General features: G+C 45.7%; 1 protein-coding gene across 1 annotated transcript; it reads right to left on the bottom strand.

Moving 5' to 3' along the window:
- Positions 1–21,572: 21,572 nt before the first annotated feature.
- LOC109779411 (aluminum-activated malate transporter 10) lies at positions 21,573–24,074 on the bottom strand. The gene is made up of 3 exons (XM_020338029.3): positions 23,672–24,074; positions 23,435–23,575; positions 21,573–23,328 (listed from the first exon to the last, which is right to left on the bottom strand). The coding sequence occupies exons 1-3, from the start codon at positions 24,024–24,026 to the stop codon at positions 21,827–21,829; spliced, it is 1,998 nt and encodes a 665-aa protein (XP_020193618.1). The 5' UTR covers positions 24,027–24,074; the 3' UTR covers positions 21,573–21,826.
- Between the last annotated feature and the right edge of the window lie 1,345 nt (positions 24,075–25,419).

The following is a 25,419-nucleotide window of genomic DNA, read 5'->3' as shown; positions in this document are numbered from 1 at the left end:
TCTGGGGCGCTGGGGCCCGTTTGACATAGGCCCAGGGGCCAAACGGGCGCGGGCGCTAGCGGGTTTCAAGCGCGACCCGATCGGGCGCACGCATAGGGGCGCCGCGGCGAACGAGGCCGGCGAGGCCGGGCGGTCGCCGGAGGGGGACGCCGGCGGGAGGGCAGCAGGGCGGGGGAGGCGAATGGTGGACGGCGGCGAGCAGTGGCCAAAGCCGCGTCGGGGAAGCGGCAAGCAGGGATGGGCCGAAAGCGGCGGCACGGGGGAGGAGGAGCAGCAGGGGAACACAGGGGCGCGGCCACGCGCCGGGCGCGGGCGTGCAGGTGCGTGGCCGGAGCGCGGGGAAGAGGAGAAGGAGGAGAGGGCGCGGTCAGGCAGAGGTGGCTGTGCGGGCAGCGGCGAGCGCAGGGGGCAGGGATCGCGGCGTGCGGGGTGAGCGAGGGAGACGGGTAGCAGGGGGCGACCGTGGGCGTGTTCAGGGGCGCCGGGGCGCGCGCGGTCGTGCGAGGGAGTGCATGCAGCGGTGGGGGTTACGAGCTCCAGCGAGCTCGGGCGACATGGGGGAGAGGAGGAGAGGTCGGGCCTCACTTCCGGTGTAGGGGAACGGCAGTGTGCTCGAGGAGGAGGACGAGGTAGACGACGACGGTGACGGGGAGGCGGTCCGGCGACGGGCGCGGCGCGGGGCGTCGGGGCGACGGGGACGCTCGATCCAGATCTAGATGGGGGCGAGGGGGAAAGAGAACGGGGGAGTGGGGGTAGTGGGGGGTGAACCGCTAGGTTCGGTCGCCCAGGGGATAAGGTGGGGCGATGGGGCGGTTGGGCCAGCCTAGCAGCCCAGAGGCCAGCTCGGCCACGGTCCAGCAGGTGGGTCCTTCACTTTTCTTTCCTTTTGTTTTTTTACTTATTTATTTTTTATGTTTTCTTTTAGTTTTGTATTAGCAAAATACCAAATGGCACCTTAATTGATGTTAACAAATATGCCACTGCCACATTAACTAGTTACCTAATCTAAAATAGTTTTGTAATTATTTATTATTTAAAAGTATTAAAATAATAGTTTTCGCTACTGTTTTATTCATCTTATAGCATTTCAACGTTTTATAAAATTATGGTTTCTTCACCATAATCACCTATGCATTATCTGGCACAAACCGAACATTTTAGTTTTAATATTTGAAAGCTTTTGATGTTTGCCTCATATATTGAATTTGAATTTTGAACCGGTTTTTGAACTAACGAGAGATTAGTAACAGTAACCGAGGTGATGTGGCATCATTAGCGTGGGATTACTGTAGCCTAATTGTCCAGGCGTCACACACATGTTCACGCATGTAGTTGAAACAAATCAACATAGCCTTCACGATATTTATGTTCATGGTGGATTATATCCTACTCATGCTTGCACTCAATGTTTATTAATTTTAATGCATGTTCATGACTGTTGTCGCTCTCTAGTTGGTCGCTTCCCAGTCTTTTGCTAGCCTTCACTTGTACTAAGCGGGAATACTGCTTGTGTATCCAATCCATTAAAACCCAAAGTTATTCCATATGAGTCCACTATACCTTCCTATATGCGGTATCTACCTGCCGTTCCAAGTAAATTTGTATGTGCCAAACTCTAAACCTTCAAATGAAATTCAGTTTTGTATGCTCGAATAGCTCATGTATCAACTAGGATTGTCCGTATCTTCCATGTTAGGCGGGTTATTATCAAGAGGAGTGAACTCCGCTCCTCACTCACGAGAAAATGGCTGGTCACCGGGATGCCCAGTCCCATGCTTTATGCAAATCAAATCAAAATAATTACAAACAAAACTCCCCCGGGACTCTATTTAGTTGGAGGCACTCGTTGTTTCGAGGAAGCCATGGATTGATGCTTGTTGGTGGAGGGGGAGTATAAACTTTACCATTCTGTTTGGGAACCGCCTATAATGTGTGTAGCATGGAAGATATCGCCATCTCTTGGTTGTTATGTTGACAATGAAAGTATGTCGCTCAAAATATTATTTACCTCTGCTTTAAAATCGAGCTCTGGCACCTCTACAAATCCATGCGTCCCTCTGCGAAGGGCTTATCTATTTACTTCTATGTTGAGTCATCACCCTCTTATTGAAAAGCACCAGCTGGAGAGCACCGCTGTCATTTGCATCCATTACTATTAGTTTATATTGGGTATGACTGGATCTCTTTTACCATGAATTACAATGTTTAGTCAGTCCTTGATCTTTAAAGGTGCTCTGCATTTATGTTTTGCGGTCTCAGAAAGGACTAGCGAGATACCATCTTGTTATATCATATCAAGATTGTTTTGAGAAAGTGTTGTCATCCGAGATTCATTATTATTGCTCGCTAGTTGATTATGCCATTGACATGAGTAAACATGAGACCTAGGTGTTATTGTGAATATGGTTAGTCATAATCTTTGCTGAAAACTTGAATGCTGGCTTTACATATTTAAAACAACAAGAGCAAATAGAGTTTGTAAAAGTTTTTCTTTATCACTTTCAGTTTATCAACTGAATTGCTTGAGGACAAGCAAAGGTTTAAGCTTGGGGGAGTTGATATGTCTCCGTTGTATCTACTTTTCCAAACACTTTTGCCCTTGTTTTGGACTCTAACTTGCATGATTTGAATGGAACTAACCCGGACTGACGGTGTTTTCAGCAGAATTGCCATGGTGTTATTTATGTGCAGAAACAAAAGTTCTCGGAATGACCTGAAACTTCACGGAGATTATTTTTGGAAATAATAAAAAATACTGGCGAAAGAATCAAGGCCAGGGGGCCCACACCCTTTCCACGAGGGTAGGGGCGCCTGCCCCCCTGGGCGCGCCCCCCTGCCTCGTGGGCCCCCTGGAGCTCCACCGACCTCAACTCCAACTCTATATATTCGTGTTCGGGGAGAAAAAAATCAGAGAGAAAGATTCATCGCGTTTTACGATACGGAGCCTCCGCCAAGCCCTAAACTCTCTCGGGAGGGCTGATCTGGAGTCCGTTCGGGGCTCCGAAGAGGGGAATCCGTCGCCATCGTCATCATCAACCATCCTCCATCACCAATTTCATGATGCTCACTGCCGTGCGTGAGTAATTCCAGCGTAGGCTTGCTGGACGGTGATGGGTTGGATGAGATTTATCATGTAATCGAGTTAGTTTTGTTAGGGTTTGATCCCTAGTATCCACTATGTTCTGAGATTGATGTTGCTATGACTTTGCTATGCTTAATGCTTGTCACTAGGGCCCGAATGCCATGATTTCATATTTGAACCTATTATGTTTTCATGAATATCTGTGAGTTCTTGATCCTATCTTCCAAGTCTATAGTCACCTACTATGTGTTATGATCCGGCAACCCCGAAGTGACAATAATCGGGACCACTCCCGGTGATGACCATAGTTTGAGGAGTTCATGTATTCACTATGTGTTAATGCTTTGGTCCGGTACTCTATTAAAAGGAGTCCTTAATATCCTTAGTTTCCGTTAGGACCCCGCTGCCACGGGAGGGTAGGACAAAAGATGTCATGCAAGTTCTTTTCCATAAGCACGTATGACTATATTCGGAATACATGCCTACATTACATTGATGAATTGGAGCTAGTTCTGTGTCACCCTTGTTATAACTGTTACATGAATAATCGCATCCGGCATAATTCTCCATCACCGATCCAATGCCTACGAGCTTTTCACATATTGTTCTTCGCTTATTTACTTTTCCGTTGCTACTGTTACAATCACTACAAAACCCAAAAATATTACTTTTGCTACCGTTATCACTACTATCATACTACTTTGCTACTAAATACTTTGCTACAGATATTAAGTTATCCAGGTGTGGTTGAATTGACAACTCAACTGCTAATACTTGAGAATATTCTTTGGCTCCCCTTGTGTCGAATCAATAAATTTGGGTTGAATACTCTACCCTCGAAAACTATTGCGATCCCCTATACTTGTGGGTTATCACTTATGTATGCGAGCCCTCTAGGCCCCTGGCTTGTAATATAAAGCTTGTATTATTTTAATTTGTGTCTAGAGTCATGTTTTGATATCTTCCCGTGAGTCCCTGATCTTGATCGTACACATTTGCGTGTATGATTAGTGTACGATTGAATCGAGGGCGTCACAAGTTGGTATCAGAGCTGACTGCCTGTAGGTAGCCCCCTTTCCAACTCCTTGGCCGAAGTTGAGTCTAGTCAATGGATTTTTTTACTAACATGGCTGTGTGGCTTATGGTCCCACGTCGCCATTGGGTGGTATTAGGATCTTTTATTCCTCGTCTATACTCTGGGACTTTGTTCTCTCTTCTATTCGGGTTAAATGAATTTATTAACTACATTAGGTTCTCGTAACAACTTTCCCCGGAGAGCCCCTTCATTCTGGATGGTTGCCTGCTTCACCAGAAGACTTCGAAGATACTCTCCGATCTACTCCCGAGAACTTGTGTTCATTTCTTTTGCAATCCCTTCACACCGTTGAATCCTTATGGATAACTGCGTACCCTCCTCATTCATACTTCCATCCCTTCTTGTTATTACAAGATACCCGAAAGTATTCTCTGACTTTCGAGAATCCTTTTTCTGACTGCCTTGCAGCTCTTTTCCGCCTGAATAACCCTACGAATAATTCCTCACACTTATCGGGGATTCGTTCATCCCCAGTTGATCATATGTCTCACAAAATTCTTCGAATGCAATTCGATCTCCCAAAGATCCTCTGCAGCCTAGTGCTCCTGAAGTCTTGTCTGCTCGCATTATGGTTACATTCCATATGTCTAGCAATATTCATTAGTATCCTTTGTCATCATCATCTTGAGCCTTTGATTCGATTTGTTTGTGAATGGTCTCAAACTTCAGTCGAAACTAGAATTCGTCCCTTCGGCTCAGACGTCACTCTAGACATGAGCTAGTTCTTGGCAAACCAAACCTTAATTGATTGTCGATATATGTCTATTCAACTTACTTATGTTTTGATCAGATCCTCTGCTTTTGATCCCCCCTGATATGGAAATCATAATTCCTTTGTATTTAAGCTTTGAAATTATGCAGATGTCCATATAATTTGATGCCTTTGCATTATTTCTTCTTCTGGTTGAACATCGACACTCACATCGGATTCCTTGTGGTCTACCAAATCCTTTGTTGGATAATTATCCGACATTGTCCTTCATATTCAAAAATCTTATGAATTCTTCCCCTGATACGTAATGCCTTTGGTAAATGGTATCCTCTGCTTTCTCAACCATGCTCTGCTATCGAGCTTGTGTTTTTTTACTCTTGAAGTTTATGGCGTATGTTCCTAAGATGCCCCAATGGGTTGAACCAATGCCTTCCCTATCCTGTGTGAACCCGAAAGATTTCACAGGTCATACTCATTTGGTATTTCACCAGGTAAAACTTCCAACACTAATGCCATTTCAAAATGAGAAGTGAATGTAAGGTTGTGCTTTGGAGAAATTGGAGTCGACCTTGAACTTTGTGTTCATGCCCATGGACCTGATGTGGGACTTATCAGGGAAGCTTCTTGTAATAATAATAATTATTATCCCTTTGTTATAAGTTCATCTTGTATCTATGCTTGGTCCTTTGCAACCGTGGTTCCGACCATGATTTTTTTTGTTTGATCCCATTTCTCGGACAAGTTAAAGCGCTTGTCTTCTACAGGTCAATACGCCTGCCCAACCTCTATTATGATCTACCTTTGAGTATTACTCCTGGTAGCTCGAGGATATCATGTCATTGCACTACATCTTGTGCACTTTTGATGAAGTACTACCTTAACCTGTCTTTGTCACTTCATTGGTTCTGGGTTGTTTGTCAACCAAGAACATCGATAAGTGAATCGATTCTACACTCCGATTCAATAACTCTAAGTATTTTTAGTTGCTTACGAGTTTAATAATCCTTCAAGTCATCCCTAGCCTGATCGGCTATATCATTATCGTGCCAAATTTTAACTGTGCTACCTGGTTCTTCTTCCCGGAGCACAATTTTTGCTTTGAACAACAAGCTTGGTTTCAAGTTTGTGTCGTACCCGTGGTTACAATAACCTTTCGCTTCATCATTCCTTTGACTTGATGTCATCGCCGATCGATTACATCTTCATGAAATCTCTCGACAAATGTGTCCTGATCATCATCGACATTCTGATGCTCTTCTAGGATATCAATCAAATTCATGATGAGAAGTACCATCCTTGCCCCCTCGATGATTTGGGTTATCATCGACAACATTCTTGCCTCCCCCCCCCAACACAAACTTGTTCATATCATTTTGGCAATACATCCTTATGACATGTCGATGGATTGTTGCTGAACCCATCAGCCACATCCTCATCTTGTCCATGACGAAATTGTACGAACTATTTTAGCAGTTCCCGCAGGATCCATTGTGAATCCAAAAGTCTGACTTTTACTTGATGACCATGTCAATGCTATCCTGGAGCATGTTTGTGGTACTCCGATCGTCAACAAGAACATTGGAAGCGCAATGCTAAATGTTTCATGATCGATTCTCCAAACCCTGTTGTATGGGTAACAACATGAATTCCCTCAACGCTTTACCTAGTTGGTTATCTACTTACTATAATGCCATGGATATCGTCCTCTGCTTGTCCTTGGGAAGGGAATACTCCTTACAATTGTGTTTAAACATATTTTCCTTTCTATTGTTCTGATTAAACTAACAATCATATTTTCCCTTCCATTGTTTTGTTTAACCTTTCATATAATTTATGAGATCTAAGTAGTAATAGTTCCCTACTTATGTAAACACCTCGGTGTACAATTTGTCAGTAAATTTAACAATTGATTGAAGACGAAAGAGGGGATGTCATCCGGCGCATCCCCAAGCTTAGATGCTTGGTTGTCCTTGAATATTACCTTGGGGTGCCTTGGGCATCCCAAAGCATAGGCTCTTGCCACTCCTTATTCCTTAGTCCATCAAACCTTTACCCAAAATGTCGGGGAAAAGGAACGACACCTATGGGATCCCAGGGAATCCCTTCTACGGTTGGCGGGGCACGGAGCTGTGCAAAGAGCGGGTCTAGAAGATCAACGCGGGGGAATTTTTTACCGGTTCGGGCCGCGAATGATGCGTAATACCCTAGTCCTGCTTTGGTGTATATTTGGTGTTCTTGGGTTCTTGAACTAGCTGCAGTGCATGCCCAGTCCAAAAAGTTTGAATCCTTCCTCGGTACGCCTCGGGCCTCCTTTTATATGTCAAAGGGGTCGCCACAGTGGCACACAGGAGGTGGAAAGTATGTACAGTGTACAAGTCTATCGCCTAGCACCATAGGACAAATGCATTTAATGTGCTGTCGACGTGCCCTCTTGCTTTATCGGGGACGGCAACGAAGCTCGTCCCGTCCGTCACCGCCTCGCCTCACTCCGACGCGCGTCCAAGCTGACGAGGCATGCAGCGCCACGCTAGCTGGTTGCTGCTGAGCTGGTGCGGTGGCAGGGTCTTCACGAAGATCTGCATGCCACCACGCAGGTGTTTGGCTAGTTGGCCTAGAAGCTCCATGCTGCCACGCATGCGCTCGCCTAGTTAGCGGGTCGGCCACCACATCAGAACGGGCGCGGGGCAGCGAAACCTTGGTAGGTGGGGGCCTGCCTGTGGCCCTGCAGATGTCCCCGGCAAGGGTCTTGCCGGGGCCCCTAGCAAGGGTCTTGTCGGCGCCTCGTGGGCGTCCCCGGCAAGACTTCGTCTTCTGGTTCTCATCTAGTCGTGCAGGCCTTTGGTCTTCACAAAGATCTGCATGCCACCATGCAGGCGCCTCCCGAGCCTTGGTTCCAATGTTGTCGATGGTGTTGGAACTCTTAGGCTCAAGGGTGGCGGCCTTGTTGGTGTTGGGCAAGTTGCCCCGGCAAGGCTCTTGCCGGGGCTACGCAGGCCGCTGATACGTCTCCAACGTATCTATAATTTTTTATTGTTCCATGCTATATTATATTCTGTTTTGGACATTAATGGGCTTTATTATACACTTTTATATTATTTTTGGGACTGACCTATTAACCGGAGGCCCAGCCCAGAATTGTTGTTTTTGCCTATTTCAGAGTTTCGCAGAAAAAGAATATCAAACGGAGTCCAAACGGAATGAAACCTTCGGGAACGTGGTTTTCGGAACGAACGTGATCCAAAGGACTTGGACCCTACGTCAAGACATCAACCAGGAAGGCACGAGGTAGGGGGGTGCGCCTACCCCCCTGGGCGCGCCCTCCACCCTCGTGGGCCCCACGTTGCTCCACCGACGTACTTCTTCCTCCTATATATACCTACGTACCCCCAAACTACCAGATACGGAGCCAAAAACTTAATTCCACCGCCGCAACCTTCTGTACCCGTGAGATCCCATCTTGGGGCCTTTTCCGAAGCTCCGCCGGAGGGGGCATCGATCATGGAGGGCTTCTACATCAACACCATAGCCTCTCCGATGATGTGTGAGTAGTTTACCTCAGACCTTCGGGTCCATAGTTATTAGCTAGATGGCTTCTTCTCTCTTTTTGGATCTCAATACAATGTTCTCCCCCTCTCTTGTGGAGATCTATTCGATGTAATCTTCTTTTACGGTGTGTTTCTTGAGACCGATGAATTGTGGGTTTATGATCAAGTTTATCTATGAAAAATATTTGAATCCTCTCTGAATTCTTTTATGTATGATTGGTTATCTTTGCAAGTCTCTTCGAATTATCAGTTTGCTTTGGCCTGCTAGATTGATCTTTCTTGCAATGGGAGAAGTGCTTAGCTTTGGGTTCAATCTTGCGGTGTCCTTTCCTAGTGACAGTAAGGGCAGCAAGGCACGTATTGTATTGTTGCCATCGAGGATAACAAGATGGGGTTTATATCATATTGCATGAGTTTGTCCCTCTACATCATGTCAACTTACTTAAAGCGTTACTCTGTTCTTATGAACTTAATACTCTAGATGCATGCTGGATAGCGGTCGATGTGTGGAGTAATAGTAGTAGATGCAGGCAGGAGTCGGTCTACTTGTCTCGGACGTGATTCCTATATACTTGATCATACCTAGATATTCTCATAACTATGCTCAATTTTGTCAATTGCTCAACAGTAATTTGTTCACCCACCATAATACTTATGCTCTCGAGAGAAGCCACTAGTGAAACCTATGGCCCCCGGGTCTATTTTCCATCATATTAATCTCCCATCAACAAGTTATTTCTAGCTTCGTTTTTATTTTGCTTTCTTTACTTTGCATCTTTATCATAAAAATACCAAAATTATTATCTTATCATATCTATCAGATCTCACTCTCGTAAGTGACCGTGAAGGGATTGACAACCCCTTTATTGCGTTGGTTGCGAGGATTTATTTGTTTGTGTAGGTGCGAGGGACTCGTGCGTGGCCTCCTACTGGATTGATACCTTGGTTCTCAAAAACTGAGGGAAATACTTACGCTACTTTGCTGCATCACCCTTTCCTCTTCAAGGGAAAACCAACACAGTGCTCAAGAGGTAGCAAGAAGGATTTCTGGCGCCGTTGCCGTGGAAGTCTACGCAAAAGTCAACATACCAAGTACCCATCACAAACCCTTATCTCCCGCATTACATTATTTGCCATTTGCCTCTTGTTTTCCTCTCCCCCACTTCACCCTTGCCGTTTTATTCGCCCTCTCTTTTCTGTCCGCCTTCCTCCCTCTTTTTGCCCCTTGCACTTTCTGCCAGTATGTCTGAAATTGGGGAAATTATTGTCGATATGGACAATAATAATATCCTGGAAAATTATGATGCTCCTGCTGAGGAACCCCCTATCTTACATACAAAAAAATTCTGAATTGGTAGTGGTAATATTATTGGAAAAGGAGTTATCCAAGATTTCTTTACTTGTGTTGGTGCTTTGCCTTCTATGGGTAGTTCTATTCTTCATAGAACTAGTAGTCTTGCGGACGCTATCGCCATGCTTGTAGTTGAACTTGAAAGACAATTTATGCACATGCATCCTTGCATACAAAGGATTTTCCTAGAATTTTCTAATAATGAGCATCCATCTGTTAAGCGTGCCGCTACTATCTTTCTGGCTCATGAGTTCAGATTTATAATAAAAGAGGCCAAAGAAATCTTTGCGCATTATAGGGTGGATGCTGGCCGTCCTCCCATAGAAACTATTTTATTTGATCAAGAGGAAATAATGCGTTTTCAATCTCTAGACTATGTTGCTTTTAATGAAAACCTTAGAAAAAAGGTTCCTACCAATATTCTAGTTGATAGAATTTCTAAACTTAATAATGATTTTGCTATTCGAATAATGAGCTAGGATATTCTCTCGAATATAGGCTCACAAAGTGCTGTCAAAAGAATGCTTATAATGATGAATTAGTTGTGCAATACGAAGGGCCAAAGGAGGAACCTATACCTCCTAAAGTTGATCTTGGGGATTTTTGTCCCATTAAATTTAGCCCTTTTGATTACTTTTGCTTGCCTCAAAGAAAACTTGCTGCTGAACATAGAGAATATGAAATGAGTTTTAATAATCTATCTTATTATTATGGCAATACCTAGATCTATCCTTGCTATTATGCCTAGCTAGGGGCGTTAAACGATAGCGCTTGTTGGGAGGCAACCCAATTTTATTTTTAGTTTTTTGCTTTTTGCTTCTGTTTAGGAATAAATATTTGATCTAGACTCTGGTTAGATTTGTTTTTATGTTTTAATTAGTGTTTGTGCCAAGTTTAACCTATAGGATCTTCTTGGATGATAGTTATTTGATCTTGCTGAAAATTGCAGAAACTTTCTGTTCACGAAAACAATTGTTACAAATCACCAGGACGTGATAAAATATTGATTCCAATTGCTTCTGATCAATAAACAAATTTTCTAGGTCGTCCTATTTTGGCTGAATTTTTGGAGTTCCAGAAGTTTGCGTTAGTTACAGATTACTACAGACTGTTCTGTTTTTGACAGATTCTGTTTTTCGTGTGTTGTTTGCTTATTTTGATGAATCCATCGCTAGTAAAATAGTTTATAAACCATAGAGAAGTTGGAATACAGTAGGTTTAACACCAATATAAATAAAGAATCAGTTCATTACAGTACCTTGAAGTGGTGTTTTGTTTTCTTTCGCTAACGGAGCTCACGAGATTTTCTGTTAAGTTTTGTGTTGTGAAGTTTTCAAGTTTTGGGTAAAAGATTTGATGGATTATGAACAAGGAGTGGCAAGAGCCTAAGCTTGGGGATGCCCATGGCACCCCAATATAATCTAAGGACACCAAAAAGCCAAAGCTTGGGGATGCCCCGGAAGGCATCCCCTCTTTCGTCTACTTCCATCGGTAACTTTACTTGGAGCTATATTTTTATTCACCACATGATATGTGTTTTGCTTGGAGCGTCTTGTATGATTTGAGTCTTTGTTTGTTAGTTTTCCACAATCATCCTTGATGTACAAACCTTTTGAGAGAGACACACATGATTCGGAATTTATTAGAATACTCTATGTGCTTCACTTATATCTTTTGAGCTATATAGTTTTTGCTCTAGTGCTTCACTTATATCTTTTAGAGCACAGTGGTGGTTTTGTTTTATAGAAACTATTGTTCTCTCATGCTTCACTTAGATTATTTTGAGAGTCCTACAAAACAGCATGGTAATTTGCTTTAATTATGATAGGCATTCAAGATTAGTAAACAAAATATTATGAGTGTGTTGAATACTATGAGAAGTTAGATGCTTGATAATTGTTTTGAGATATGGAGATGATGATATTAGAGTCATGCTAGTTGAGTAGTTGTGAATTTGAGAAATACTTGTGTTAAAGTTTGTGATTCCCGTAGCATGCACATATGGTGAACCGTTATGTGATGAAGTCGGAGCATGATTTATTTATTGATTGTCTTCCTTATGAGTGGCGGTCGGGGACGAGCGATGGTCTTTTCCTACCAATCTATCACCCTAGGAGCATGCGCGTAATACTTTGCTTTGATAACTTGTAGATTTTTGCAATAAGTATATGAGTTCTTTATGACTAATGTTGAGTCCATGGATTATACGCACTTTTCTTCCTTCCTTCCACCATTGCTAGCCTCTCTAATACCGCGCACTTTTCGCCGGTATCATACACCCACCATATATACCTTCCTCAAAATAGCCACCATACCTACCTACCATGGCATTTCCATAGCCATTTCGAGATATATTGCCATGCAAGTTTCCACCGTTCCATTTACTATGACACGCTCCATCATTGTCATATTGCTTTGCATGATCATGCAGTTGACATCGTATTTGTGGCAAAGCCACGTTCATAATTCTTTCATACATGTCACTCTTGATTCATTGCATATCCCGGTACACCGCCGGAGGCATTCACATAGAGTCATATTTTGTTCTAAGTATTGAGTTGTAATTGTTGAGTTGTAAGTAAATAAAAGTGTGATGATCATCATTTTTAGAGCATTGTTCCAAGTGAGGAAAGGATGATGGAGATTATGATTCCCCCACAAGTCGGGATGAGACTCCGGACTAAATAAATAAAAAAAGAGGCCATAAAAAAAGAGAAAAGACCCAAATAAAAAAAATAAAAAAATGAGAGAAAAAGAGAGAAGGGACAATGTTACTATCCTTTTACCACACTTGTGCTTCAAAGTGGCACCATGATCTTCATGATAGAGAGTCTCCTATGATATCACTTTCATATACTAGTGGGAAATTTTCATTATAGAACTTGGCTTGTATATTCCAATGATGGGCTTCCTCAAAATGCCCTAGGTCTTCGTGAGCAAGCGAGTTGGATGCACACCCACTTAGTTCCTGTTGTTGAGCTTTCATATACTTATAGCTCTAGTGCATCCGTTGCATGGCAATCCCTACTCACTCACATTGATATCTATTAATGGGCATCTCCATAAGCTCGTTGATACGCCTAGTTGATGTGAGACTAGCTTCTCCTTTTTTGTCTTCTCCACAACTACCATTCTATTCCACATATAGTGCTATGTCCATGGCTCACGCTCATGTATTGCGTGAAGAATGAAAAAGTTTGAGAACATCAAAAGTATGAAACAATTGCTTGGCTTGTCATCGGGGTTGTGCATGATTTAAATACTTTGTGTGGTGAAGATAGAGCATATCCAGACTATATGATTTTGTAGGGATGACTTTCTTTGCCCATGTTATTTTGAGAAGACATAATTGCTTAGTTAGTATGCTTGAAGTATTATTGTTTTTATGTCAATACTAAATTTTTGTCTTGAATCTTTCGGATCTGAATATTCATACCACAATTAAGAGAATTACATTGAAATTCTGCCAAGTAGCATTCCACATCAAAAATTCTGTTTTTATCATTTACCTACTCGAGGACGAGCAGGAATTAAGCTTGGGGATGCTTGATACGTCTCCAACGTATCTATAATTTTTTATTGTTCCATGCTATATTATATTCTGTTTTGGACATTAATGGGCTTTATTATACACTTTTATATTATTTTTGGGACTAACCTATTAACCGGAGGCCCAGCCCAGAATTGATGTTTTTTGCCTATTTCAGAGTTTCGCAGAAAAAGAATATCAAACGGAGTCCAAACGGAATGAAACCTTCGGGAACGTGATTTTCGGAACGAACGTGATCCAGAGGACTTGGACCCTACGTCAAGACATCAACCAGGAAGGCACGAGGTAGGGGGGCGCGCCTACCCCCCTGGGCGCGCCCTCCACCCTCTTGGGCCCCACGTTGCTCCACCGACGTACTTCTTCCTCCTATATATACCTACGTACCCCCAAACTACCAGATACGGAGCCAAAAACCTAATTCCACCGCCGCAACCTTCTGTACCCGTGAGATCCCATCTTGGGGCCTTTTCCGGAGCTCCGCCAGAGGGGGCATCGATCACGGAGGGCTTCTACATCAACACCATAGCCTCTCCGATGATGTGTGAGTAGTTTACCTCAGACCTTCGGGTCCATAGTTATTAGCTAGATGGCTTCTTCTCTCTTTTTGGATCTCAATACAATGTTCTCCCCCTCTCTTGTGGAGATCTATTCGATGTAATCTTCTTTTGTGGTGTGTTTCTTGAGACCGATGAATTGTGGGTTTATGATCAAGTTTATCTATGAAAAATATTTGAATCCTCTCTGAATTCTTTTATGTATGTTGGTTATCTTTGCAAGTCTCTTCGAATTATTAGTTTGGTTTGGCCTGCTAGATTGATCTTTCTTGCAATGGGAGAAGTGCTTAGCTTTGGGTTCAATCTTGCGGTGTCCTTTCCTAGTGACAGTAGGGGCAGCAAGGCACGTATTGTATTGTTGCCATCGAGGATAACAAGATGGGGTTTTTATCATATTGCATGAGTTTATCCCTCTACATCATGTCAACTTACATAAAGCATTACTCTGTTCTTATGAACTTAATACTCTAGATGCATGTTGGATAGCGGTCGATGTGTGGAGTAATAGTAGTAGATGCAGGCAGGAGTCGGTCTACTTGTCTCGGACGTGATGCCTAAATACATGATCATACCTAGATATTCTCATAACTATGCTCAATTCTGTCAATTTCTCAACAGTATTTTTTTCACCCACCATAATACTTATGATCTTCGCGCCTCTGGCTCGAGCGCTGCTCTGGTAGTCTTGTTATTTGCTTCTTCTGCCCCGCCAAGCATGGCCGCAGGCGTGGCTACAACCGCCCGTGCACAAGTAAAGAGGTACAGAAAAGGCCCCTTCTTTTGTACACCAACACAAAACTTGAAAACTTCACAACACAAAACTCAACACAAAACTCATAAGATCCGTTAGTATAATAAAAGAAATCACCACTTTAGGTACTGTTGTGAACTCATTATAAATTTATATTGGTGTTATATCTATTGTATTCCAACTTCTCCATGGTTCATACCCCCCGATACTACCCATAGATTCATCAAAATAAGCAAAGAACAAATAGAAAACAGAATAGTCTGTAGTAACTAGAATATTAATCATACTTCTGTAACTCCAAATATTCTGAAAAATTAGTACAACAGAGGCAATTCAATGATGAATCTTGTGTAAAACAATTCAGAATTTTTCCACGCTCCAGTGAATTTAAACAATTCTGTTACTGGACGCAAAAGTTTATGTTTTTCAGCAAACCAAATCAACGATATACCAAAGCATCCCAAAGGTCTTGCTTGGCTCAAACACTAATTAAAACACCAAAAACAAAAAGCATAAAAATAAAATTGGGTTGCCTCCCAACAAGGGCTATTGTGTAACGCCCTAGCTAGACATAAAACTTAGATCTAGGTATTGTCATCTTTGGCATGCAAAGTTGCAAACCATAAGTAGCCCTCATAATAGATTCATATGGCAACTTAATTTTCTTTCTTGGAAAGTGTTCCATGCCCTTCCTTAATGGAAATTGAAATCTAATGTTTCCTTCTTTCATATCAATAATTGCCCAATCGTTCTAAGGAAAGGTCTACCAATAATAATAGGACATGTAGGATTACAATCTATATCAAACATGATAAAATCTATGGGCACATAATTCCTATTTGCAACAATAAGAACATCATTAATCCTTCCCATAGGTTTCTTAATAGTAGAATCCGCTAGATGCAAATTCAAGGAACAATCATCAAATTTATGGAAACCTAGCCCATCACATAAAGTTTTCGGAATAGTGGAAACGCTAGCACCCAAATCACACAAAGCATTACACTCATAATCTTTAATTTAAATCTTAATAGTAGGTTCCCACTCATCATAAAGCTTTCTAGGGATAGAAACTTCCGACTCAAGTTTTTCTTCAAACAATTTCATCATAGTATGAAATTTATGTTTAGTAAAAGCTTTATTTTGATTATAAGCAGGAGGTGAATTAAGCATGGATTGCAACAAGGAAATACAATTTATCAAAGAACAATTATCATAATTAAAGTCCTTGAAATCCAAAAGAGTGGGTTCATCGCTACTTAAAGTTTTGACCTCTCCAATCCCACTTTTATCACTTTTTCATTAAGATCTTCACCCTCCAAATTATTGGGACCCCTTCTAGCTAAAGTTGACTCATCTCCAGTTCCATCTTTATCAAGATTTATTTTAGCAAACAAAGATTCAATAGGAGTCACACCAATCACTTTAAGATCTTCATCATTGTTTAAAGACTCCGGTTTAGCGGCCATCTTATTTACCAAAGTGGTTTGCTTATCGGAAATTTGGCCTACTAAATTTTCAATATGAGAAAATTGAGATTTGACACCATAAATTTCTTTAGTAACATCATCAAGCTCTTTATTAATATATTCCATCATGGTTTTTTGTTCCTTAAGTTCGTTCCTAAAGAAACTACTATGCTCAAATTGTAAGGACATAAAGATTTCTGCATTATTTTCAATATCTTCCAACTTCCTATAGTAAGGATCAAAACTCTTGGGTTGAGCCATAAGGGCAAGCAAGCAATCTAATACACAAGCAAATGAAAAGATGAATGAAAGAAGGGCGAACATAAAGGCAAATATTTTTATGTTTTTCTGAAAATGTTTTAGAAGTGGGGGAGAGCAAAACGAGAGGCAAATGGCAAATAATGTATGTGCAAGAGATGAGAGTTTGTAATGGCTACTTGGTAGGCTTGATGTAGAACCTCCCCGGCAATGGCGCCAGAAATTCTTCCTGCTACTTCTTGATCTTACGTTGATTTTTCCCTTGAAGATGAAAGGGTGATGCAGCAAAGTAGAGATAAGTATTTCCCTCAGTTAAGAACCAAGGTATCAATCCAGTAGGAGGCACAAGCAAGTCACCAATCTATGCACCTGCACAAACTAACAAACACTTGCACACAACACGAAAAGGGGGTTGTCAATCACTTCACAGTCACAAACAAGAGTGAGATCTAACAGAGACGAGTATAAAAGATAAATAAAAGAGCAAACTAAAGTAAATATAAATAAATTGCAGCAAGGTATTTTTGGGCTTTTTGGTTTATAGATCTGAAAATATATGATGGAAAATAGATCCGGGGGCCATAGCTTTCACTAGAGGCTTCTCCCTTGAAAGAAAAAATACGGAGGGTGAACAAATTACTGTTGAGCAATTGATAGAAAAGTGCATAGTTATGACGATATCTAAGGCAATGATCATGAATATAGGCATCACGTCCATGACAAGTAGACCAAAACGATTCTGCATCTACTACTATTCCTCCACACATTGACCGACTCCTGCCTGCATATAGCGTATTAAGTTCATAAGAACAGAGCAACGCTTTAAGTAAGATGACATGATGTAGAGGAATAAACTCAAGCAATATGACATAAACCCCATCTTTTTATCCTTGATGGCAACAATACAATACGTGCCTCGCTACCCCTTCTGTCACTGGGTGAGGACACCGCAAGATTGAACCCAAAACTAAGGACCTCTCCCATTGCAAGAAAAACCAATCTAGTTGGCCAAACCAAACCGATAGTTCGAAGAGAAATACAAAGATATCTTAATCATGCATAAAAGAGTTCAGAGAAGACTCAAATAAAATTCATTGATAATCTGATCATAAATCCACAATTCATTGGATCTCAACAAACACACCGCAAAATAAGATTACATCGGATAGAACTCCAAAAACATCGAGGAGAACATGGTATTGAAGATCAAAGAGAGAGAAGAAGCCATCTAGCTACTAGCTATGGACCCGTAGGTCTATGGTAAACTACTCACACTTCATCGGAAGGGCAGCAAGGTTGATGTAGAGGCCCTCCATGATCGAATCCCCCTCCGGCAGGGTGCCGGAAAAGGCCCCAAGATGGGATCTCATGGGAACATAGGCTTGCGGCGGCAGGAAAGTATTTTGGTGGACACTTCTGATGTTTGGGGAATATTTGAGAATTTATAGATGAGGTGGAACTAGGGTCAGGGGACTCCTAAGGGGCCCACAAGCCAGGGGCACGCCCTGAGGGCTTGTGGCCTCCTCAGGACTCTGCTGGCCCTCTCTCCAAGTCAGGTAGGTGTGTTCTGGTCCAAGAAAAATCATCATAAAGTTTTATTCTGTTTGGACTCCGTTTGATATTCCTTTTCTATAAAAGTCAAAAACAAGCAAAAAAACTGGCACTGGGCTCTAGGTTAATAGGTTAGTCCCAAAAATAATATAAAATAGCATATTAATGCATATCAAACATCCAAAACAGATAATATAATAGCACGGAACAATCAAAAATTATAGATACGTTGGAGACGTATCAGGCCCCACAAGACCAGAGGGCACATCGTGGGGGTAAGGCGCGCCCCCTAGGCTTGTGGCTGCTTGGTGGGTCCCCTGCTGATGTTTCTTTCGCCAATAATTTTTATATATTGCAAAATAATTCTCCGTCAATTTTTAGGTCAATTGGAGTTGTGCAGAATAAGTATATCTGATATAGCCCTTTCCGGTCCAGAATTCCAGCTGCCGGCAATCTCCCTCTTCATGTGAAACTTGCAAAATAAGAGAGAAAAGGCATAAGAATTATACCATAATGTGAAATAACAGTCCAAATTGCAATAAGTATCAATAGGAAAACATGATGCAAAATGGACGTATCACTACCTCTGTAACTTACTATAAGATGTTTTATCACACTACGATAGTGTCAAAAAACATCTTATACTATATGTATTGTATTAAGTTACTTAATATAAGATGTTTTATCACACTATGATAGTGTCAAAAACATCTTATACTGTATGTATTGTATTAGGGCATCTCCAAGGTGGACCCGTAAACCTCCCGCAACCGTCCGGACCGCGCTGTCTGGACCGCGGAGGCCATTCAACGCAGTCTTGTATTGGTCCGCGGGACGGTCCGGACGCGATTTCTCCCGCAAAAAGAAGACAAAAGTGCGGGAGGTTTGGGGGAGTCCGGACACGCGAAACGTACGAATCTGACACCCCAAGCCCACCCAAAACCCTTCCCGGACCCGCGACTCCATCCTCCCCATTTTCTCTCCTTCCTTCTTTCTCTCTTGCAAACACCATAGCTCCACCATCCCGGCCACCACGCCACACCCTTGCCAAAAATCAGCGTCTCCGTCACCTCCGGCGATCCAGCAGGGCTCCCTGCCGCTTCTCCTCCATCTTCATTCAACCCCCTGTACTCCGACCGCCCCACAAGGTACCATCCTCTACCATGCCCGGCAAGTGTTCGATGAATCACCGGAGCTGAAAACAGTTGTCCCTTCTTGTTTGTAGCAATGGATTCCGATTCGGAGTGCATATATGAGCAGTATGTTGAGTCCTCCGACGGCTCGTCGGACGAGGAGGAGTACTCCGATGAGATGGTGATGATGCAGGCGGTCCGTGAAGACGCGGAGCGTGCGGAGGAGCATGTTCTCAATTTCAAGGGCTCGGTCAAGGGTCATCGAGTGCTCAACCGCAACAGGGCGCACGGGAATTTAACACTGATGGCCGACTACTTTGCCCCCGATGCACTATTCGTTGACCATTTCCGCCGGTGTTTTCAGATGCGCAAGACTGTCTTCGATCGTTTGTACCATGGCGTCCGGTCCTACGATGACTACTTCATCCTGAAGAAGGACGGCATGGGAACAAGTGGCTTCTCTGGTTACCAAGTACACGGCCGCACTCCGGATGCTTGCATATGGCACGGCCGCTGATTCGTGGGACGAGTACCTACGGATGTCTGAGATCACATGCGGAGATGCCATGGTCAGGTTTGTAACTGTCGTGGTCGAGGTGTTCGGACCTCGATGCTTGTGAGAACCAACTGTGGCAAACACCGAGAGCCTCCTGATAATCTCAGAAGCAAGAGGGTGCCTAGGTTTGCTTGGATCTCTTGATGTGCATTGGAAATGGAAGAATTGCCTGAAGGCTTAACAAGGGCAATAACAGGGTCATGTTAAGAAGCCCACCTGTCGGGGGGATGGACCCCGGGCAGGCAACGGAACCTGGATCCTTTTTAAAAACATCGGGGCCAACAACGCCCCTCAATCCGGCACGCCCTGGTCGGCTTCCCAGCACAACCCGGCCAGCCGGCTGGTCCCAAGAAGCCAACTTCTATCGACAAGTATGCATGGGTACAGTGCGCCCCCTTTGCCACCGCCTGGGGCGGGCGGCGTCTCTAAGGCGCAGCCCTGTAGCAGGACGGCGAAGTTGTCCCATGACGTCCGGCAAGACATGCCGACAGTAACCAGCAGTCGGCCGTACCCGCGCCCGGCGGCCCCGGTATGGCCCGCACCCGATGGACCCGGCGCGACCCGCATCCAGCAGACCCGGCAGGCCCGGCGCCCTGGCGGCCCCCACTGTCGGCTCCTAGACGCTGACACCAGGGCCCCGCGCCCATGTATCTTTACCATTGTAACACTGGGAGGTCGGCCTATAAGACCCCCCAGGAGGCCTCCATGCACGGGGCGATCACTAGTCAACTCTCCAGCCACACACACACACTCACATCCATCCACTCGGAGAAGGACCAGCCTATGCACTGGCCTGCCTTCCTTCCTTCCCAAAACAGCTCTAGGAGCAAACTTGTACCATCTTCATATAAATCACACTCGGCAGGACTAGGGGTGTTACCTCTCCGGAGAGCCCCGAACCTGGGTACGACTTGTGTCTCACGCTCGCTCGTACCAACCTCTCCTCTGGAGCCCACCGGTTGCCTCTTGCCTATCCCTCTCTTTAGCCATCCCATGGCATTTGCCGTGAGCCCACCACGACGCCACCATCATTCTTGAAACAGTTGCATCACAGGATCTTTGGATTTGGCACGCTTTCTTTAGCATGCACGGGTCTCACAATGACATCAATGTGCTGCAACGATCGCCATTGTTTGCGAGGCTGACTAAAGGGAAAGCTCCTCCTTGCCACTATACTGTCAATCAACATGAGTACAATATGGGCTACTATTTGGTTGACAGTATCTATCCTCCATGGGTTACCTTTGTCAGCACCATCTCAAACCTAGTTGGCTAGAAAAAGGCTCACTTTGCCCAAACACAAGAAGCAGCTAGAAAGGATGTTGAGAGAGCATTTGGAGTTCTTGCCCATTTTGCGGTTGTTTGTGGACTTGCAAAACAATGGGATCCGGAGACCTCGTGGAAGGTGATGACATGTGTGATCATGCTCAACATGATCGTCGAGGATGAGGGTGATGATGCTGCCGCGGCTCTGGAATTTGAGAACCTGGGTGATCCTATCCAACTTCCGGACCAGAATCCGGCCACATTTGAGGAGTTTATTCAAATGCATCAACAAATTTGTTATCGACCACCTCACGAGCAACTCAAGGAATATCTGGTTGTGCATCAGTGGACGGTGAAAGGGGACAACAATGTTGGGATGTAAAATATTTAAACTTTCTTAAATTTAAACTAGTGCTACATGCGGTAATTTGAACTTATGTGCCCTTTGCATGCGGCTACTTGATCGTGCATACTGGGGGGGGGGGGGGGGGGGGGGGATCCGGAAGACCGGATGTATGCGGCTACGATTGGACGTCGATCTCCCGCATTCGTGTCCGCGGATGGTCCCGTATCAGCGAACGAATGCGGGAGGTTTTTTTCGGGTTGCCATTGAAGATGCACTTAAGTTAGAGTCCGAGCCAAACAGGGAGTGTAATTAAGCATTTTGCAACCACATGGCACGCGTGGTAAGCGATCTAAAGGGAAATCAAGCATTTTGCAGGCTTGCAGTGTATTCATTCCCGGCGACGACTGCAATGCTGTTTGTTTTGTACTCCTATGTGAAGTTCTTGTGAGGTACCTCGTATTACAGCACGAAGGTTCTGCCTCGAGTATGATCCACAAGAGATGCAATGTACAACGTATTTTTCAAACATCTCAGTTGCGAGGACTAATCAAGGATTAAGTTTTTTTTTAGGGGTAACTAATCAAGGATTAAGTGATGACACATCCTTCAGGCCATCCCAAGTATGGATCGGTTCCGTGGGCTGGGGGCGTGCGTGGCGAAGTCCATGGAGCGGTTCCTTGGGCTGGGCACGACGCCTCCGTGGCTCGCGAGGTCCACGGACCGGTTCCTGGGGCTGGGCGCCACCGGCGCGTGCCCGCCGATCTCCACCACGCGGTTCCTCGGGGTGGGCACCGCCAGCGCGTGCCCCGCGAGCTCCGCCGGTCGGTTCCTGGGGCTGGGCGCCACCGGCCCGTGCCCCGCGAGCTCCATCGCGCGGTTCCGCGGGCACGGCACGCTCACCGTGAAGTCCTGCGGCGGCTTGGGGCTCACCTTGGTGTCCCCCCGCGCCCACTTCTTGGTGCTCCCCCGGCGCATCAGCACCTTGATCAGCTCCCCGACCTGGTCCCGCGGCGCCTTGCCGGAGCTCGTGCTCGCCTTCTGGGCCGTCTCCGTCTTCTCCTGGTCACCGGCGACCTTCACGTGTATCTCCTGCGATACGTGGGCGTCGATGGGGTTGCTCATGGAGATGGCGGGCACGGACGCCTCGGTGTCCAGTGCCGCCTTCTCGTCGTGGTCGGCTTTTTTGAACCTCGCCGTCGTGGCCAGGGTTTCGACGGCGCCGATGACCAGCTCCGCCCTCGCGCAGACCTCCAGGAGCATGGAGGCGGCGCTAAAGAGCGGCAGCGCCTCGATGAGCGGCGGCGTCGGCAGCTCCGTCACGGCGTTCTGCTCGTGCTCTGCCTCTGATATTTCGTCCTCTCCTTCTTCCAGCACCGTGGCCAGGCACCTCAGCTTGTCCCTCAACTCCTGGGCGGTGGCGTTCATGTCCGCCACGACGAGCCCGAGGCGGTCGGACCGCGTCATCGACGTGACAGAGCCCGAGGCCTCGCGGAGCACGGTGGCCAAGTGTCGGCCCAGGGCGAGGCAGGTGCCGGCAAGGTGCTTCTTGACGTGTGCCGGCGTCTGGGCCTCGGAGCCGACGCAGGCGGCGAGGGCGTCGATGCAGTAGGCGCAGCAGCGCATGGCGGCGCCGACCTTCTGGTACTGCCCGTAGGGGTGCCGGAAACCGAACTTGCCGTGGCCGGGCTCCCATTTGGCCAGGTTGGCCAGCGAGTCCTCGGACGCCTTGGCGTTCAGCACTTGCTTGTACCCATTCGACTTAGCGGAGAGCGCCCGCCTAGCCGGCTTCTCTCCGGCGTCGGCGTCGGGGTCACAGAAGTAGTCCTCGACGCAGCCCTCAGCGGCGGCGGCGATCTTGTCCATGTTGCGCGCGACGAGGACGTGGAGCTCCTGCCCCGCCCAGACCGGGAAGACGAAGGTGCAGACGGCGAAGCAGATGAAGGCGCCGATGGCGATGGTGGTGAGGCGCTGCTGCGCCATGAACACCACCTCGTCGGCGCGGTACCCCGACACGGAGACGAGGCAGTAGGTGAGGATGAAGACGGTGACGCCGTAGTCGAACTTGGCCTTCATCGTCGGGATGAACCGGGAGAAGGTCGCCACCGCAGCTGCACGTACGTCGGTCAGATCCATGAAAACAGAGTGATACGTAGCAGTACAAAGGTCTTGTATTGCCGGTGAAGTTATACACATCAATCAAGCAAAGCAACGTACCCATGATGAACATGGAGCCGGTGAGGACATAAGGCTGGAACTCCTTGCCGGACTGGCTGGCGACCCAGTGCGCGCCGAGGGCCAGCGCGCCGCCGGCCACCGTCGCCATGGCCCTGTTGAGGCCTTTGTACAAGCAAGCGCCTGAAACAAACCCATCCACATTAAGTTAGCTCTTCCACTCCACACCTTACCATGGCACGCCGAGGACCGAGGAGGAGTGTTGCCCAGTTTACGTACCGACGGTGTACTCGAAGACGACGACGACGGTGAGCACGGCCCACATGGCGTTCCCGCCGGTGAAGTCATAGAGGGGGTGGACGTAGTAGAAGACGGAACAGAGGGCGAGCGCGAGGGCCACCTTGAGCCCGTGCACCACCCTCCTCGGGTCGTCCGCGCCGACCTTCCACACCATCCTGCCGAACCCGGCCACCCTGTCCCTCGGCGCGGCCATCCACGACAAGAGCCACGACCACGACCGCCCGCCCTTGACGCCATCGTCCTCGCCGGCCGCCGGCACGTCCACCCTCCACTCGGCACCGTCGCCGCCGCCGCCGTGGCCGGCCTCTCGCTCAGCTGTCGCCCCAGCTGCCATGCTCGGCTATCAGTCTATGCTTTGGTTCAAGTGTTGTTGGATCTTGCCTTGGATGATGGATGCAGCAGCATGGGTCGAGCGAGGGCTTATATACGCGACGGAGGAGGGTTATAAAATGCGGCGCCTGACGTGGCGCACATTGATGTGTGTCAGTGTCACGGTCACCACCACACTTAGGGATAATGCGCTCCGTTTATTGTAAACAAGTTCGTGTAAACCACTTGGTCACAAAGAAAACATGACGAGCCAAGGGGACCAGCGATGTACGCCTTTGTTAATACTCCCAGCCTTTGTTAATACTGCTGATGAGTTCTCATCTCATAAGAAAGTGCATGAGTTGAAGCCAACACAGGTCAAATGGTAAAGAACCAGCAAGTGTGTGTGTGTGTATGAGTTACCAAAGAGATGTACTAAGATCTGCCGCAAGAACACACACAAATGCAATGTTGAAGATGATGGCAGCGTCTAAAACGTGTGCATGTGTGGTATACACTTTAGGTCTGCTTCACCGGTTGTTCGTCACGTTATGTGGATGGATCGGCGACGACACCGGTTTAGATTTGGGGAATGAGAGCACTCCACATAATGGAGTTTTGTAGGGGTGAGTGATGGCTTCGAGTGGTTTGATGTATGTTCTTGTTAGACTTTGATGAAATAATAAATAAAGATGACCGCATGCATCACTTGATGCAGAAGCTAGGGGTTTAAACCTTGTTTTCCCAAAAAAAAAAGTTTTCCTCAGCACAAGTACCAGCAGAACACCAATGCATGAAAATTCAGTTATGGTAGAAAAAAGTCACTCAATCTCTGATCTTGCTTTGGAGTACATCGTTACCATGCACCATTGTCTCTTGTGCAACTAGTGAAAGTCTTCACATATGTAGAAACTGCATCCAGCATGCTATTTCGATCAAAGGCAACGACCAGCTGGCCAACCTACATCTGGACACGAGTATGCAACACCGCGAATAACGGATCTGCTGCACGCAGTCACTTTATACGGTAAGAGGCATTGTGTTGCAGCATCCTCAAGGAACTGAGCGTGTTCAGAAAAATGCAGCATTATGCACTGTATCGTCGTTACTGATATTTTTCACCAACTTGGATAGAGCCACACTTTTGGCAACACATGACAGGGATGTGCGCATGCGCTGTTTTAGTGTTAGGTGTGCATATATTTAGCTTCGATCCGTTTGCTTTACCACCGTTATTTCTCAAGGTGTAGCTGATTCAGACATTCAGTCAGAATAACATATGTACCAACACAATATTGAGTCGAGTAAAATGAGTCTATGCAACACGTGCCCGTTTCGATCCTCGATGCCTGTGAAAAATGACTCCATGCAACATTATTCTATTGACTCCTGCAGGCAAACATTGCATAGAGTGACCA

The sequence above is a fragment of the Aegilops tauschii genome, chromosome 7 (genome assembly GCF_002575655.3).
Source record: "Aegilops tauschii subsp. strangulata cultivar AL8/78 chromosome 7, Aet v6.0, whole genome shotgun sequence".
Lineage (NCBI taxonomy): Eukaryota > Viridiplantae > Streptophyta > Magnoliopsida > Poales > Poaceae > Aegilops > Aegilops tauschii.
This window is presented reverse-complemented; position numbering and strand designations above follow the sequence as displayed.